At 41.1% G+C, this 15,654-nt stretch overlaps 1 protein-coding gene across 3 annotated transcripts; it reads right to left on the bottom strand.

Annotated features, from left to right (window-relative positions):
- Positions 1 to 1,364: 1,364 nt before the first annotated feature.
- mrtfbb (myocardin related transcription factor Bb) lies at positions 1,365 to 15,654 on the bottom strand. 3 transcript variants are annotated; one of them, XM_054608040.1, is made up of 14 exons: positions 15,473 to 15,654; positions 11,961 to 12,026; positions 9,922 to 9,977; positions 9,748 to 9,823; positions 9,329 to 9,490; positions 8,468 to 8,643; positions 7,884 to 8,030; positions 6,729 to 6,976; positions 6,255 to 6,390; positions 5,278 to 6,144; positions 4,524 to 4,628; positions 4,199 to 4,324; positions 4,045 to 4,105; positions 1,365 to 3,936 (listed from the first exon to the last, which is right to left on the bottom strand). In XM_054608040.1, exons 1-14 carry the CDS (start codon positions 15,552 to 15,554, stop codon positions 3,473 to 3,475), a joined length of 2,772 nt encoding a protein of 923 aa, XP_054464015.1. In that variant the 5' UTR covers positions 15,555 to 15,654; the 3' UTR covers positions 1,365 to 3,472. The 3 variants fall into 3 exon arrangements, with proteins under 3 accessions (XP_054464015.1, XP_054464013.1, XP_054464016.1); XM_054608038.1 differs by having other exon boundaries at positions 15,458 to 15,654; XM_054608041.1 differs by lacking the exons at positions 11,961 to 12,026; positions 15,473 to 15,654 and adding an exon at positions 11,061 to 11,091.

Genomic DNA, 15,654 nt, shown 5'->3' on the forward strand with positions numbered 1-15,654 from the left:
TGCTGGTATTACAGGTGTGTCAACATTTTATTTTGATCCTGTTCCCTTTTTTGCAGCTGCGTGGCTGGTTGTTGCCTCATTCCCTTCTGCATGGATAGGTTCAAATCTACAACACACAAATGTCCTAAGTGTCGAACGCAAATTACGACTGTTAAAAGGCTCTGAGAAAAAAGCAGCTGGTTGAAACTTGAAGCTCAGAATGAGGAAGCATCAGACATCGGCCAAATAGTATTTCCACACCATGGATCCCTTGCAGAGTTTACCTGTTTGCATTTACTCTCATCATAATCACTGAATATAAATGGTTGAGGGATAATGTTTGTCGATAATCACGTTGGTTTTAATGGAGCACATGTTAGAAGGAAAATGTGGTGTTGACTAATGCAGTCTGCCTGTATGTTAATATCTATTCTAGAATAATTTTTGAGAAATATCTGTATCAAATTGACTTTCACTGAATCAGAAAATCTGATCAATATGATTGTAAATATACTGTAGTATTAACACTGGTCTGTGGGGCGACTGTGGCTCAGTGGTAGAGCAGGGTAGTCCTGGGCTCTACTAGTCCATGTCAATGTGTCCTTTGGCAAGACACTTAACCCCAAAATTGGTCCTGCAGGCTGTGTCGGCAGTGTATGAATGATTAGCTAGTCCTGATGGGCAGGTGGCACCTTGCATGGTAGCCCCTGTCATCAGTGTATGAATGTCTGTGAATTGGTGAATGATGACATGTAGTGGTAAAGCACTTTGAGTAGGTGTAAGACTAGACTACCTGAACAAGTACAGTCCATTTACCATTTATAGGTGTCCTTAAAGCATGACAAGGATATGGACAACATGCACACGGGGTAGAGTGGGAGGCAATGGAAGAAGCTGAAACTAATGGAGGACAAAAATCTAGATCTAAAACATCTGAAATTACACAAGAAGCGCCAGCTGAGAAAAAAAGAGAAAGAGAGAGAGCGAGGTACCTTGATGGCCGATGGTCCAGCGCAGAGAAGCCTCTGTGAAAAGAGAGGACAAGGAGGAGATGCTAAGGAGAAAAGTAAAAAAAAAAGAGAGAGACCTACCCGCTAGAAGGATAATGGTAATGGGTACAAGGCTTGAAGTTATCAAAGAATAAGCAACTAACTGAAAGTTAAGGCGAAAAGATGAGTTTTAAGTTTGGATTTAAAGGCCTAAACAGAGTCAGGATAGGGAGCCAATGGACGGAGTTTAAACTAGTCGAATGTGGTACTTTCAGTTTTACCTAAAATTCTAGCTGCTGCTGCGTGACTTTTAATACAAGCATGCGGCAGTCCAGACAAAAATACATTACAATAATCAAATTTGGATGTAACAAAGGCATTCATCAGAATTTTTTTTAGCAATGTCGCAAAGGTGAGAAAATTGTGATCTTGGTGATTTCTTTAATGTCAAACTTTGAGGAATCAAGTTACTGTTACTGTTCTTAATCAAATTGTTGTCTATGTCAAGATGGGCCAGCATCTCAGTTTTATCAGAATTTAGCAACAGGAAATTACACACATCTAAACAAGCACATCTCTTAAATTATAATTTGGGAATGACAGTCTGCTTTTACAGGCCCATAGAGCTTAGTATCATCAGCAAAACAGTGGAATGTAATCAGGCCAAGAGGTTAAAGGTGAAGAGAGAAAAGCCGATGGCAAAAACAGAGCCCTGAGGAAAACATTAATTAACATTAGAAACATGTAGATGTAATATTTCTAAAGAAAACACTGTGTTCCCCCAGATAAGTAAGACTTTACCACATTAACAATATTCAGCATTGTAGTTCCCAGAAACGTCCAGGAATCAGTTAAGCTTGAAAGGGTTGACAAGGAGGTAGTTGGTTTAGAAGCAAACACAACTCTAAAACAGTTCAGACAAAGTTTCAAGAGAGATGGTCTACAAATTATGCATCGCAGTGGTACTTGATGTTAAGTTAAACTATATAGCAAACTCAGAGCCCAACGGCTATCAGTCTGACACCGGATAAGCCTCTGGGAGCAAGAAGCTATATTTCTGGGGTTCCGGTGTAGCCAGCGGATATCAGAGCCAATACTTCCTTTTCTGTTTAAACGATTCCCTCAACATTTAGAGGAGTTTGTCAGCAATGCTCCAGATAACCTGCAGAGGAAGACAATGGATCCCTAATAATTCAGCGCAGTGACCAGAAACTATCCTGCTGTGGTTCATCATGTTTTCTATGGCGGATTCTTTGACACTGAATTATATTTTCATCATACCAGAAACTATCGTTTGCAATTTGCTAAAATAATAGACAACCAGGCAGCCTGTGGTCTGCCTGGTTGTCCCACAGACAGCTTGCTCAAGCTGATTGGATTGGATGTGGCCAGCAGATGTCGCTCCAATACAAATCAACTGTAATGCATTCATGTTATTTCACTGTGAAGTGATCAATGGTTTATATGGATGGATATTTTTTTATTTTTTCTGTAAGATATGTCTGTACAGTATGTCTGCTACTTAGAGAGATTGTGGTCTGGTATGTGCTGCCATGCTTACACCTCTTAAATAAACTAGCTTAACAAAAAACAAGCATAATTCAATTTCTTTTTTTAACCTTTAAGAGATTTGATCATTATTCATTTGGAAACAGTCTTAACAGAGCACATCAGATTACTTTTGTGATTAGTTGCCCTTACCTGTATTCTACTTTGGTTTTACAAATGCATGTGCTGTATGTTTTACATAGTGTAAGATTTGGCTGATCGGCTAGAAATCTTGCCAGAACTGATTGAGATATGGAGCAATTTTGAGTATTATGTAGTAAATACTTGGATGGTCAGGCTAATATGACACCGTGGTAACTCAGTGGTCTCATATCACTATCATATTCACACTCTTGATTCAATTAAACATATGATTTATGCTTCACAATTTACATATAAACAGGTAACATTTTGCATATGTGTGTTAATCTAATTTGATAGTGACAATCATTCTGAGTCAGGGTGGAGTGAAGTGCATAATAACCCCCAGCTAAATGTAGTATTTGTCCATTGGTTCTTTAACCAGCTTTAGGACATTTTCCTGTTCTTTTTGCTATTTCTACAGCAAATATAACACTGTACATATTTTACAATTAGAGGACAAAGAGAAAGCAATAACATGAGAACATATTGGTAACAAAATTGTGGCATGAATTCAGATTGAAATTGTAAAGGCAACTTCCACTGTCAGCTCAATCTGCCAGTACCAGTCACCATCTCCCTGTACAATCAGAGGGTTTGAAGACCACAAAGGAAGCAATGCAGGAACTTCTAAACTGACGCAGCACAATTAGATTATTACTGAGCTAATTTATATGGCCAGAAAATAAACAGAGCTGCCCCAACCTCCAAAAGCCCTAATTTCTCCACATAGGAAATAAATGGCACCCTCCCTTTCATAAAAAGTATGTTTATCTGAACCTGTCTGATGGGTGTACGAATTTTATTGACAGCAGTCAGTCCCAGTTCAAGTGCAGTTCATGTGAGTCCAGGAAGTCGGTCGAGAAGACGCCCACTGGCGCTGTCATGTCCAGAGAGTTGACCCCCTCTGCTGGCACGGACAGGGTAAGGTCCAGCCAATCCATATGGTCTATGTTGGTGCTGTGCAAGTTCAAAATAGAGGGTGATGTGTTTTCATTTAAGTATCCCTCCATGGTAACCCCAGGTGAGTGTAGCTCCTCTATTGGCTTCAGTGTTTGTGGCTCGGTGTGAGCACCCAGGAGGGTTTCCAGCTGGGTGTTAGAGGTTAGGGCAGCCAAGCTGGGCGAGGTGTTGAGCTGTGTTGCAGGCAGCTGGGCCACTTTGACCACGGGTGGAGGGCGGGATAAAACCGTGTTGATGGGAAGGGTGGTTACACTTGCTGTCACAGGGAGAGGCTTGTCCAGACTGGGAGGATCCTGTCTGATGAAGGGTGAGATCTCTAAAAAACAAGCTTAGTGTGAGAATCCCATAATCATAAATACTTTAGGTCTTATTTAACAAGTGCCCCCCCCCCAAAAAATAAAATAAAAGTTGCAGTATTTCTCACCACCACTCTCGATTAACACATCAAACAAATCATCCATCTGCTGGCTAGCAGCAGTGGGACCCTGCAGAGAAACCAGAACGACCAGTTAATGTTTGTGTGGCTAAAATAACAATTTAAAGGATATACTGTACTTAAGAGTGTATTTATTTGTCACCTGAGCAGCTGTTAGCATTCTGCGTGTCTGTTTAACTGCATCCTCATAGCGTGGAGGGTCTTTACACTTTGCCACATGGTTTGTGAATTTTGGCATGATCATAGTTCGCTGCCTGGTAGAGGGAGACTGTTTAACAGACAAAAGACAAAAGTCTTTTACATCAAATAAAAAGAACAGGCTACATCTAACAAAAAATATCATTCAATTGCAGTTGGCACTGTACAAAAAAGTAATAAACAAGGTCCCAATACTTTGCCAAACAGTACTTATAAGGTGCTTTAGACAAAAAGAAAAAAACAAAGGTAAAGTAGGAGAGACTAAGGACCTTTATTGTAGGATCTTTAGGACCAGGTTGGCTAGAGGAGGCTCCCACAGGACAGCCACTCGCTGGGAATGTGTTGAGTTGTGCAGTGGGACTCACTCTCTGTGTCTGCAAAGACATTTAGATGGGTCAGCATGGAGGCATACTTTAATGAATGCATTAATGCCATCACAGAAAAGTAGTGCACCACATGACTTTGTGCAGCCTAAATGAAGATTGCTCTGCACTCCCTGCGTTGGCTCTGGAGTGTTCTCATCAGTTAGCATTGAGTTGTGGTTTCTGTTGCTAATTCTGGCTGGTTGTATGTTGGCACAGAGGGACGACAGAGGGCAGTCAGGGCACTACTGTCAACTTTCACTCAGCGCCTGCTCCAGTAACCAAAGTTTCCACAAGCCTTCTTTTGATGTGAATAGGGAAAGAGTTTACTACCCAGCTGAGGCCTGTTATTACTGTGGCAACAAGAAATATGCATCAACCATGATAGGGCATCAACAATGTAAAAGAAACCTGTGATGTGTGATTAGCCGGTGCCATCAAAAACACTTCACCAGATGTATGATGTGCAACTTGACCTGAATTTACTGCCGAGAAAATATAATGTATTATATCAGTTGGACACATATACAGATGATCTCATACAACTCAAGTTTGCACCTTTTAAAGAAACACAAAACTCCCAGAAAATCACAACTGATAGTGATGACTTATAAAGAGATGGACCATAATAGTGTGTGCAATCATTAGTGTGTTTTCTTACCTTAGTCAGTGGCTCAGTCTGAGTGCTGCATTGCTGTTGTAATGCTGCTGAGGCCTCTATTTTCTGTGGCACCTCTCCAGAGGTCTGGATGAGGCCTGGGACTGTGCTGCTAACAGTAGTGTGTAATTTAGTGCTGCTGGCAGGGAGCTGGATAGTCACTGCTGAGGCCGGACGGGATGCAGGTCGGAGGATCTGAGCTCCAGCCTTGACTGGCTGCAAGGTTTTAGGCTGCTTGAAAGTCTGGTCGCTGATGAAACACTGATTTAGAGGAGCCACCTCCTCTTGTTTGACCAACACAGTCAGACCAGGAGAACTGCAAGACACTGAGCAGTTTGAAAAGGTCCTGTTTTCCTCTTTGACCTGGATGGGAGCGAGATGTATGAGCTGAGCTGGAGAATCTGCTTGCTGACTCCTCTTCTCCACCTCCAGCTGCATCTTCAGTTCCTCCACCAGCCTCTGCTCCTGCTCCAGCTTCTTCATCAGCTCCTCAATCTGACGCTCCTTATCGTGGAGACGTTTGTCCTTCTCAGAGTCCTTCTCATAGGACTTTGTCTCCCGTGGAGCTCTCTGTGAGGAGTTCACACAGGGAGCAGTGTGAGTTGGAGCTTCTGGGAGCTTGGTGGGGCTGTCTGCCACACTACTGTCCTCTATGCCCAGACTGGACACCTTGGAGGCTACAGGGGACACAGGCGGGGTTAACTTTTTGTTTTCAGACTGTGCGGCTGCTGTGACGGCTAATGTCTCCATGACAGCAGCAATCTGAATGTTAGAGTTCTCCTGGTACAACTTTAGCCTCTCTATCAGATCTGTTTTAGTCCCAGAAACAGGCAAAGATCTGAGTTTTAGTTCCATTTTCAGCTCAGCAACCTGTAAAGATAACAAATTAGCATAAAATACCTTTCAAAATGTAGCGTTATCCTCTGCAACATGCATGAGGTGCAGATAGTCAAGACCATGTGCAGGCAGCAATGTGTCACCTTCATCTCATCCAGATTAGCTGGTAAATGATCTGGCTTGCGGTTTGTCCGAGTGTGCCGGGGCTGCACAGCGGTAGACGTAGCGTTTCCACTCAGAAAAACACTGGAACAGCTGGTTTGTACCTCAGTTGTTGGTCTGTAGTAATACGACCAGAAAAAAAGGGAGTAGAGATTAGAAAGGGAAGCTAAACTTTTCTCAATTTTTCACAATAAACAACTTCTGAGTAGGAAGCTGTGGGCAGGAAATGTTAAGTACTTGGCTAAACAGTTATTCATTTCTGTAAAACCAGGTATTGACTTTTTATTCAGTTTAGTGAAAAACAATATTCAAATAACGTAACTCTAAAAGGAAGCGACATTTGTTCTTTAAAGTTGTTTATCAATGTTTACACATAAAGGCAAACTTTGTGCGTGAGCCAAATCCTATCACTGGCTGCTTAGAAGGGGTGTTTGTCCTGATAAATGGAGCCATACTTGAGTGAGGCAGGCAGGGCAGCCTGGTAGCTGTACTGCTGCTGCTGCTGGTTCAAGATCTGAAGCTGCAGGAATTGCTGCTGCTGCTCCAGGAGACGGGCATAAGCTGAGTCCATCAGCACTTCATTGAGCTCCTGCTTCTGGTCAGGGGGGATGTACTGATGGTACTTTAACTTTTTCATCCGTGGTTTGGGCTCTTTGCTCTTTTTGCTGCGGCTTTTATCGCTGGGTAGCTTGGGCAGGCTTTGCTGCAGAACACAACATAGAAAAGGGGCATGTAAAAGCTGAGAGGACCATCTGGAGGATATTTGATTTCTATGATTGATCTCAGTCCAGTTTATCAGGGAATACAGTTAGCAGTCAGTACCAAAACTACAAGACTTGGAACTGGAACTGGGTATTTGTAGATTGAAGCATTAGGGTAGAACAATGTTCTGACACCCGATGAAAACCTCAGGATGAGGAAACGGGTAGTGGAAATGTGATCTTTATTGTTTTACCACCTGCAGTTACAGGATACACATGAAAACAGTTTGGCTTAAGAGGCAGGTTCTAGCTATGAAACCAGAAACTCAAGCTTGCACACCCTCCAATTTGTCAAACTCGTTCTCCTGCTGTATTCAAAGGAAGGGAGAGTTCATCTTATGCTCAGAGAGGATAACTGGATTATGATAAAGTTATTGCTTCACTCCCATCCTTTGATTTTTGGCTTATATTTCACACAACCTGAATGAGGAAGGCCAGCCTGTCATTTGACCCTAATTGAGGACAAACTGTGGCTGGAACATATTTTAACCCAAGGATTTTCGAAAATGACTTTAAACTCTGTTGTTCTTTGAACTACGTTTAACTTGGCTGAATGCTGATTTTCAGTTCATTCTAAAACTAAAACTGACTTTCAGTGTGACAAAACACAGACTCTGTTCTTCTGACATTGCACCCCTCATCACATTTCCAAAAGAAACAAAAAAAGAAACAAAAACAAAGTCAATAAATCAGAGAGACGAAGAGCTCAGTACCACAGGTCAATTTCATGTCAGCTGGTTGTAAACATTAGGAGACTGTAAGTGAGGAAATGAAGTCATCCTCTGAAAAAAACCCCAGTACTCCTTACAATAAGTTTAAGAAGACTTTGAAATTACTTCTGAAGCCAACCTTCACAAGAAGTGGTCCGGGTGTGATACTGGGGACAACAGTGGTGATTTGCTGAGGTGTAGACGTTTGTTGTTTGCTTTGTTGCTCACTGGCGGAAACAACGCTGACTACATCTGATGTGGACTGTGAGTTTGGTGGTGGGGAATGCTAAGAAAAGCAGAGACAGAGAGAAACCACATGATCCGTTTAGTAAGAACAGTCAATCCGCTATGCCTGTTAATCATCATCCCATGCAAGAAAAGAAAAGAACCTCAACGGGAACCAAAAACAGGTGGATAAACACTTATCAAACATATAAATAAAATCAAAAAGTACAAAATGTTTCTCCTAATGACAGATACATTGTTGGTAAAGTGTGTATGCGTATACTAAAAACTAAACACATAAACTTAAAATTAAGTCTCAAAATATTTTTTTTCTCATGAGTAAAAAAATGCTACCAGTGTCTAACTATCCTTAAAACACAACTTTCTAATATACTTTTAAGCCTCTGCTACATTATAGAACTTCAAGAAGGCTAGTTTGTCTGCTAACATTACCAGTTCATGTTTTATAAATTGTAATGGTTCAAGGTATTGGTGTACCTTTATGGGACAGTTTAAGTAAGAGGAAGTAGAAGTGGCCTCAGTCCTTTCAGACTCCCTTTGAGAGGTGGAGCTGGGAGATTTTTGGCTGGCAGGCCGATGTGGTGATAAGGCATCACTGCTGTCCTCATCAAAGTGGAAAATGTCTATTGGCTTAGAACGGTCTGCCTCACCACCTGTTGGCCCAACATCAAAACATAAACAAATACAGTTTATTATACTTAAACGATAAATCAAAACTGAGTTATCAGTTACTACAAAGTAAAGAAGCAATCACTTGAATGAACACACGACAATACATGAGTCTGGCCCTTTTCAGCTTCATCTGTGTGTGCAGGGAGGGTTCAGCCTGCTTTGTGACACTGTTTTATACACATTTATATTTTGACCTGTTGATGGGGTTGGTGCATGGGAGTCTGGATATAAATAAAATGATACAATTCATTCTTAGAGCGAGATCATCTGTACCAAGTTTCATAACAGACCACTACAAAGGTTTTCAAGATATTTCACTATGACAACTAAAAATGTTCCTGGTGGCACCAGAGGAAAAGTCAGGGTGTCACCAAAGTCAGTAGTCTTCATCCATCGGGCTCCATGAATGTGTGTACAAAACTACATTTGGTAATCCATTAAAATATATTTTAGTGTGAACTCTCAAACACAGGTGTAATAACACCAATAATGGCTAAATCATACGCCTGATGTGCTGCAATGCAGGCTTGAGTTTACTCTCTGGCTATCACTGTCAGTGGTGAACAGTAAGCGGTGAGAGTGGCACCAGAATGGGCTAAAAACATTTTTTTTGAATGGCTCTTGTCCTCTGACAGTGAGGATATGAGGGCATTGTTGAGTATCTACCACTGATGTCTTCTTCGACCCCAGAGTCCACAGGCAGGATGTTCTTCTCCACCAGCTCCATGGGTCCAGGCCGCTGGGCGATCTTCTCATTGAGGTCATCAGTCAGTCTGGCCCTTTTCAGCTTCATCTGTGTGGCCTGCAGGGAGGCTTCAGCCTGCGTCTCTGATAAATAAACGCAGGATGATTAGCTGTGATAAGAGCGTGACCAATCAAACTCCTAACTGCTTTGTCAGAATGACTCACTGCACGCTCAGACAGACCTCACACATTTCTGTAAACCTCAAAGACATTTATCTGGTTCTAACTTTGTAAAACAAATTCAAACAGGCAATAAATGAGATTGTATGAATAAGTACCTTATTCATCTCCATGTTATCTAGAAGCCTTTACCCAGTAAGAACACACAGAAAGAATATTACCTTGTAGAATGTGCATACGGACCAGCTCGGAGCGCTGAGGTCTGCTGCAGAGTTTGTGCTTTAGGAAGCTTCCAGTCTGTTAAAAAGATAATTTAATAAATATGCATTTGGGGGCATTATTTAGATTTGGACAAATTAAAATCACAAACTGCAGTGTTATGATATTTGTCCTACCCTGGCTCTCTCCAGGCTGCGAATCTGCTCGTGAAAGGCAGCAGGTGTTTTCAGAGCTGTGAGAAGTTGAATAAAAAAAACAACATAACTTTACTCAGGTGAAAAAAGTGTATTTCCACATATGAGCATAATGTTCCATCCATTTTAAAATAAAAGATATTGACTTAAGGTCTCCTTCCTATTAGTTCAAAAGGCCATTTCCCTTTGGTTGTTTTTGCAGTTATGACAGATTACCTTTAATTAGTAAACCACTTATTAATAAGAATGATCTCCAAAACAACAGAAAGGATAATGTAACAACATAAGTGGAATAATGTGAATTACACAATAGTTCTACTGTAAACATTCTTTGTAATGGACTTATGGAAACAGTTTAAAGTTATAAATGAGCTTCATAAAAAGTATAACAAGGCTACATCCCTGTAGATAATGAAGACTGCTAGATACCTAATGTAATGTAAATCATCGACATCCAGCAGCGAATAGTTTTTACAACATTAAAGTTGCCAATGCACTAAGTGAACTTCAGAACAGTGTAAATGTGCCTGAAGTTCAAAAGAATTGAAAGTTGTTATATAAATATGCAACGTTTATGTCAAATTATGCACAAATCCATCTAAACTTCATACAGTAATTAGCTCTAACATGTTGTTATTGTTTTCCCAGATATCACGACAAGAACTTTCCACCCTGACTTGAGCACAGTATAATCCATCATTCATATCATTGTTTTCATATTTTTTTGCCTTTGTCATTTTGCATGAGAGTGATATTAATAAACAGCAGCTCATGGGAGTCAAACAGGAAGTGCCAGCTTTACTGACTCAAGTTGAGAGATTATAGCAGAGAGTTAATCTTTGATCTCGCAGAACAAACTCATCCTGCTTTAAGCGGGTCTGGCTCACTGAGTAGTCACCTCTGCTATGACGAGAGCTGTTTGTTTTAAGGATCCGCTGGCCTTGGGGGGGGGGATGCTCTGAGGAGCGTGTCAGAGGAGCAAAGTAAAACATTCCTGCTCGTCACCTAAACCTCACTGCATACCTACCATAAGCCTATAAGTGTGGGAGCAGCGTAGTGCTTTAGTAGAGAGAATGGCTTGGGAGGTTTGTGTGCAGGCCACGCTTGGCCAGGCCACTGACCTCCACTGAAGTCTCAGTCGCTGACTCATGTGGCCGTGTGGACTCAGAGAGAAGCTGAAAGCCCGACTGCAGGAGGCAAACAGGACACAGAGAAAGAGCTTTGTCTTTTTCTCTTTCTAGGTTTCCAGCTATCAGCACAATTCTGTCACATATTCAGCTCATCTTTTATAAGGTGCAGCACAGGGACTGAGTCTGCTCCACTTTTGTCACATCAAAGGAGGAATAGTATAAAGTAGGAGCGAGTTCTTTCTGATATAAGCCTCATCCGTGTTAAATCTTTGAGTCATTTTCATCATTGGCTATGTTTACATGAGCACAATTACGCTCCCATTAGCAATCGTCTGAGTAGAACAATACACTTCATACTGTCTTAAATAAAGCAATTTATTTATGTGCAGACACAGGCCATGTTATTAAACCATTTGCACAACTCTATAACATAAAACTCGCCATAATACAGCTGTTTTATGTGGAAAGATTACAAATGCCATCTTTTTAGCCTTTGTCAGATCAGTACGAGCTTCAACATCATCGCCTTAACTAGAAGTAAATCAGGACTGTGCATGTTGCTGTGAATACACTGAAAACAAGTAATTGCATAATCACAGATAACAGCATAATGTCTTTAACACGTTGTTTTAACGAAACTGCAAATATGCACTCCAAAAGCCTTGAAAAAGTTTGGTTTACGAAGAAGCTGTTGTTGAGCTGGATGTTAAAAAAAGTTAAAAAGGAGAAAAAGCTCTAATACTATTTTATGAGATAAATAATGCAAGTATTAGTAATAGCAAGACGTATTGTTTACTTTCTTCTTGTAAATCCATAGGTTCTAATCAATTAGTTAAAAACAATTCAAAGCGTAGGGTGAGAGTTTTGTTTGTGTGTGATGTGAATACTTACGCGGCATGATGCCTTGCTCCACAAGCTGCTCCCGAGTTCTCCTCTGCTGCAAACAGAGCTGGAGGACTGTGGGAGTGCAGAGACACAGAGGTCAGAGTTGAACTGCTACCATTCAGAGCCAAGTCCTACGAGTCATCTAACTACCCTCTCTGGCTTTAAAAGCGAAACCGGCCAGACTTCAAATAAAACCAAGTACTTATTATTTCTCAATCAATATGCTACCCAAATGCCCGACAGTAGACCATGTTCACCACCACAGACATCCTATTCACTTCCTGTATGGTTTTAACTAGGGTTGTTAAGATTACCACAAGTTGCTCTTGAACAGTTCACCCTGATTGGCCAAGAGCCTTCCCACCGAGACTCAATATCTCTGTTTGGATGCAAATACACAGAGGAGTCGCACAAAGTAACTACAGTACAGAATACAAACGGATAAAAAAGGGATTAATGTCAGGGCTGCAGTGACAATAATCAGCAACACTGGATATGTTAATGACACCAGCAAAAGCCAAGTGAGTCATGGGTATTTAATAAATAGTTTTTAAAATGTAATCTTGCTTTGGTTGGAAAGCAGTGATCCGTTATGTTATTGTGGAATATCAAAGACATGACTATCTTCCAGCAGTAATTGTTGAGTCTTGCATGCAGGCCCCTCGTACACTTGGATGTCCCCCCCCTGTTATTTTCCCATAAATATAAACTGTAGTAAGATCCCAGTTTAAACATTTATAAACAAGTGAGCGTTGTCATGTTATTTCAGTAGAATAACAGAGAAAAAAAAACTGTTTGAATAGAAAGGTAACGGGTGATGGTGACAAATTAGGCAGCGGTGTGTGGTACATGGGACCCTTGTGGTCACCACTGTAGTGAAGAGACTCTGGCTTTGCTAGAGCTACTCAGTGGCTCAGGGGAAACAGCTACTCCCACACACACACACACACACACACACACACACACACACACACACACACACACACACACACACACACACACACACACACACACACACACACACACACACACACACACACACACACACACACACATACACACAGACCTGCTCAACTCTCCTGGGAATGGCGTCTGAACAAGTCTCTGTGACTCACTCTAGCAAAAATAAACTGGGCAGCTGTGAGAACAAGGCCTGGGAATCATGAAATTTAGGGGTAGTTAAGGGGGTGGGGTCTCTGGTTGTATGCAGAGCCGAGGGGGACGTTCATGGGCTTCCACTGGTGGGCAAGGGAACAAAAAGTGACAAGTGCCGAGGCAAAGGGTGGGAAGCCGAGTCTACTCTCACAGCAGCCCATCAACTTTGGGGAACAGAACACAGTGTGCCTGCCCCGCCTGCTGTGTTTTCTATTACAAACCCAGGCCAGGGGGGTTATGGTCGGTCTGAGACAGATTATACCAGGAGATTGTAAAAAATTGCCATTGGTTTCTCTCAATATTCATATCCACCCTGACTTGGAAAAAAATGCCACAGGCAAGAACATTTATGAGTGCACATTGCTGCATATCAATAACATCAAAAGCTGCCTTCCAGGGCCACAAGAAAATCAAAAGTTTGATTTGAGCATCAGTATGGGGGTACACCTCATGCCCAGGGTGCTCCTCACTTCTTGTGTAAAACCTGAACCCTGGCTAACCCCTACATGATGCAAACTGGCTCTGCTCTCCTGCTCACCAGCAGAGCGTAAACAGAGGTTGTAGAGAAACACAGAGAGAGGGCTCTGCTGAAATCCCTGTCTAATGATGTAATCTCTAATTTCAGACCCATGTTGTTCTCAGCAAATCATCCCTGGAGGTCTCCCATCAGAACTTTTATTTTATTTGACTTTTCTTTTTTTTTTAAGAAACTGCACCAAGAATAATAAAACGTTTTTTTTCTGTGCAAAGAGAATTGGAAGCCACACTTAAGCTGAATGTACTGTAGTTTATAAACAGACTGACACTGGGTTATGTTGACTTTAGTGTGACTATAAACAGGACACCATTTTTTCAAAGAGGCATCTATAACCAGAGATAGACAAAACCATGAATATACAGATTACGTTGGTTTATCAAAAAGTTATTTCTGTGTGCGGTGGCCGATTCAGAGGCATTTTCCGATGATGATTTCTAAACTTGCACTCACATGGGGCAAAAAATCTTCAGGAATTCAACTGAATTGATAGACATGGTCTTGTATGAAGTATTGCATATTCAGCTTGTGATTGTATGAAATGTCAATAAACATATGAGGTGAAATGTTCTAAAATTAAACTATACCGTGACTCATTTCATCATAAATCAGTTCAACAAAGCAGAAATGTATCAGCAAAGCTCAAGCAGTTTGAATCAGGTTATTGTTAATAATGACTGAGAATGTATAAAAGACAATATGCGCCTGTTGAACAATGGACTTTAACTATTACTTAAAAAATGAATGTCTGAATAAAACACTGATGGGTAGTCAGTGGCTTTCTTAATTTGCGATAATTTGTAAGCGCATCCTGGTGGTGTGTTATTTTCCCAAAGCAAAAGGGCCTAAACTCAGAGAGATGAGAAAAAAGCACATAAGTTTCCCTTCCCGTGAGTGGGCGTGTCCTCTGAGTCTGTGTTGGCAAACTGGTCTGGGTTTGGTTAAGAAATATTTATCTTAAGTCGGGTCATGATTTATAATGTATTATTATAGAATTTATATTTAACCTGCAAATCTTGCACAATAGCCCTGACAGAATGGAATTTACATTTTCCTTGTATGCCATACATATTCAGTATTATACATGAGATGTTATGTTATGCATCTTCTTAATCTATCTCAAAAGGCCCTCACAAGAACCAGCATAGTTGGCAAATATTTAAATCCAATGTGACTTCGTAGATGTAACAGTAAGAAAACCTTGATCTACAATAGAACATAAACCCCAGTAACAGTGGTAATAATTCAAGGACAGCTTTGTGTTTTATTTAAAACAAAAAAAGAGTCCAGTTATGGCCTGGTCTAATCAAAGGAATTTGCTACAGATGAATGCAAACAAGGAAAATTTAAAAGATGCAAATAATGATCAGAATCTTGATCAGAAGCATATCTGGTTATTGTACTTCATCTGAATGAAGCTCTTTGTGTCAACTTACATAACAGGAGTGACTTTGTGCTGGTATACTGTGACAGAAAACCATAATAGTGTTTCAACAGAGTGCCAATATAAACAGAGTATTCCCTCTCTCATAGGCTGTGACTGTTTTTTTAAAGTGAGTTTGATTTATTATCCATGAGAACACAATAGTCTCCAGTATGAACGATGCTTGGCATGAATCATTGTGATGAACCCTACTGTTGCCCTGTCATTTCCTGTTGGGGCTGCATGTACGTGACTACAACCCCGCTTGCCAGGGCTGCCAGCATCAGTAAACATTAGTAAACAAACTTCTTGTTTATTTACCTAGACATACAATTAAAATGATAAACTGCATGCAGGTTTGAAAAAAAAAAAAAAAAAAAGAAAAAGCACCTGATTTAAATTTACCCCTGCAGATGGAAGGGTTCTCCACATCAAGGCAGGCCATGGAGGGCAATGGTTTGCTTGGTGGCCAGGTCTGGAGTCCCATGGAGTGATGAGGCTGGGGGAGATCGAGGGAGTCGGGGAGAGTGGACTCGGAGCGACCGGCAGCTGGCTCTCAGGGCTGCTTACAGTCCCTCCTCTCTGGC

The sequence above is a fragment of the Anoplopoma fimbria genome, chromosome 11 (assembly GCF_027596085.1).
Source record: "Anoplopoma fimbria isolate UVic2021 breed Golden Eagle Sablefish chromosome 11, Afim_UVic_2022, whole genome shotgun sequence".
Lineage (NCBI taxonomy): Eukaryota > Metazoa > Chordata > Actinopteri > Perciformes > Anoplopomatidae > Anoplopoma > Anoplopoma fimbria.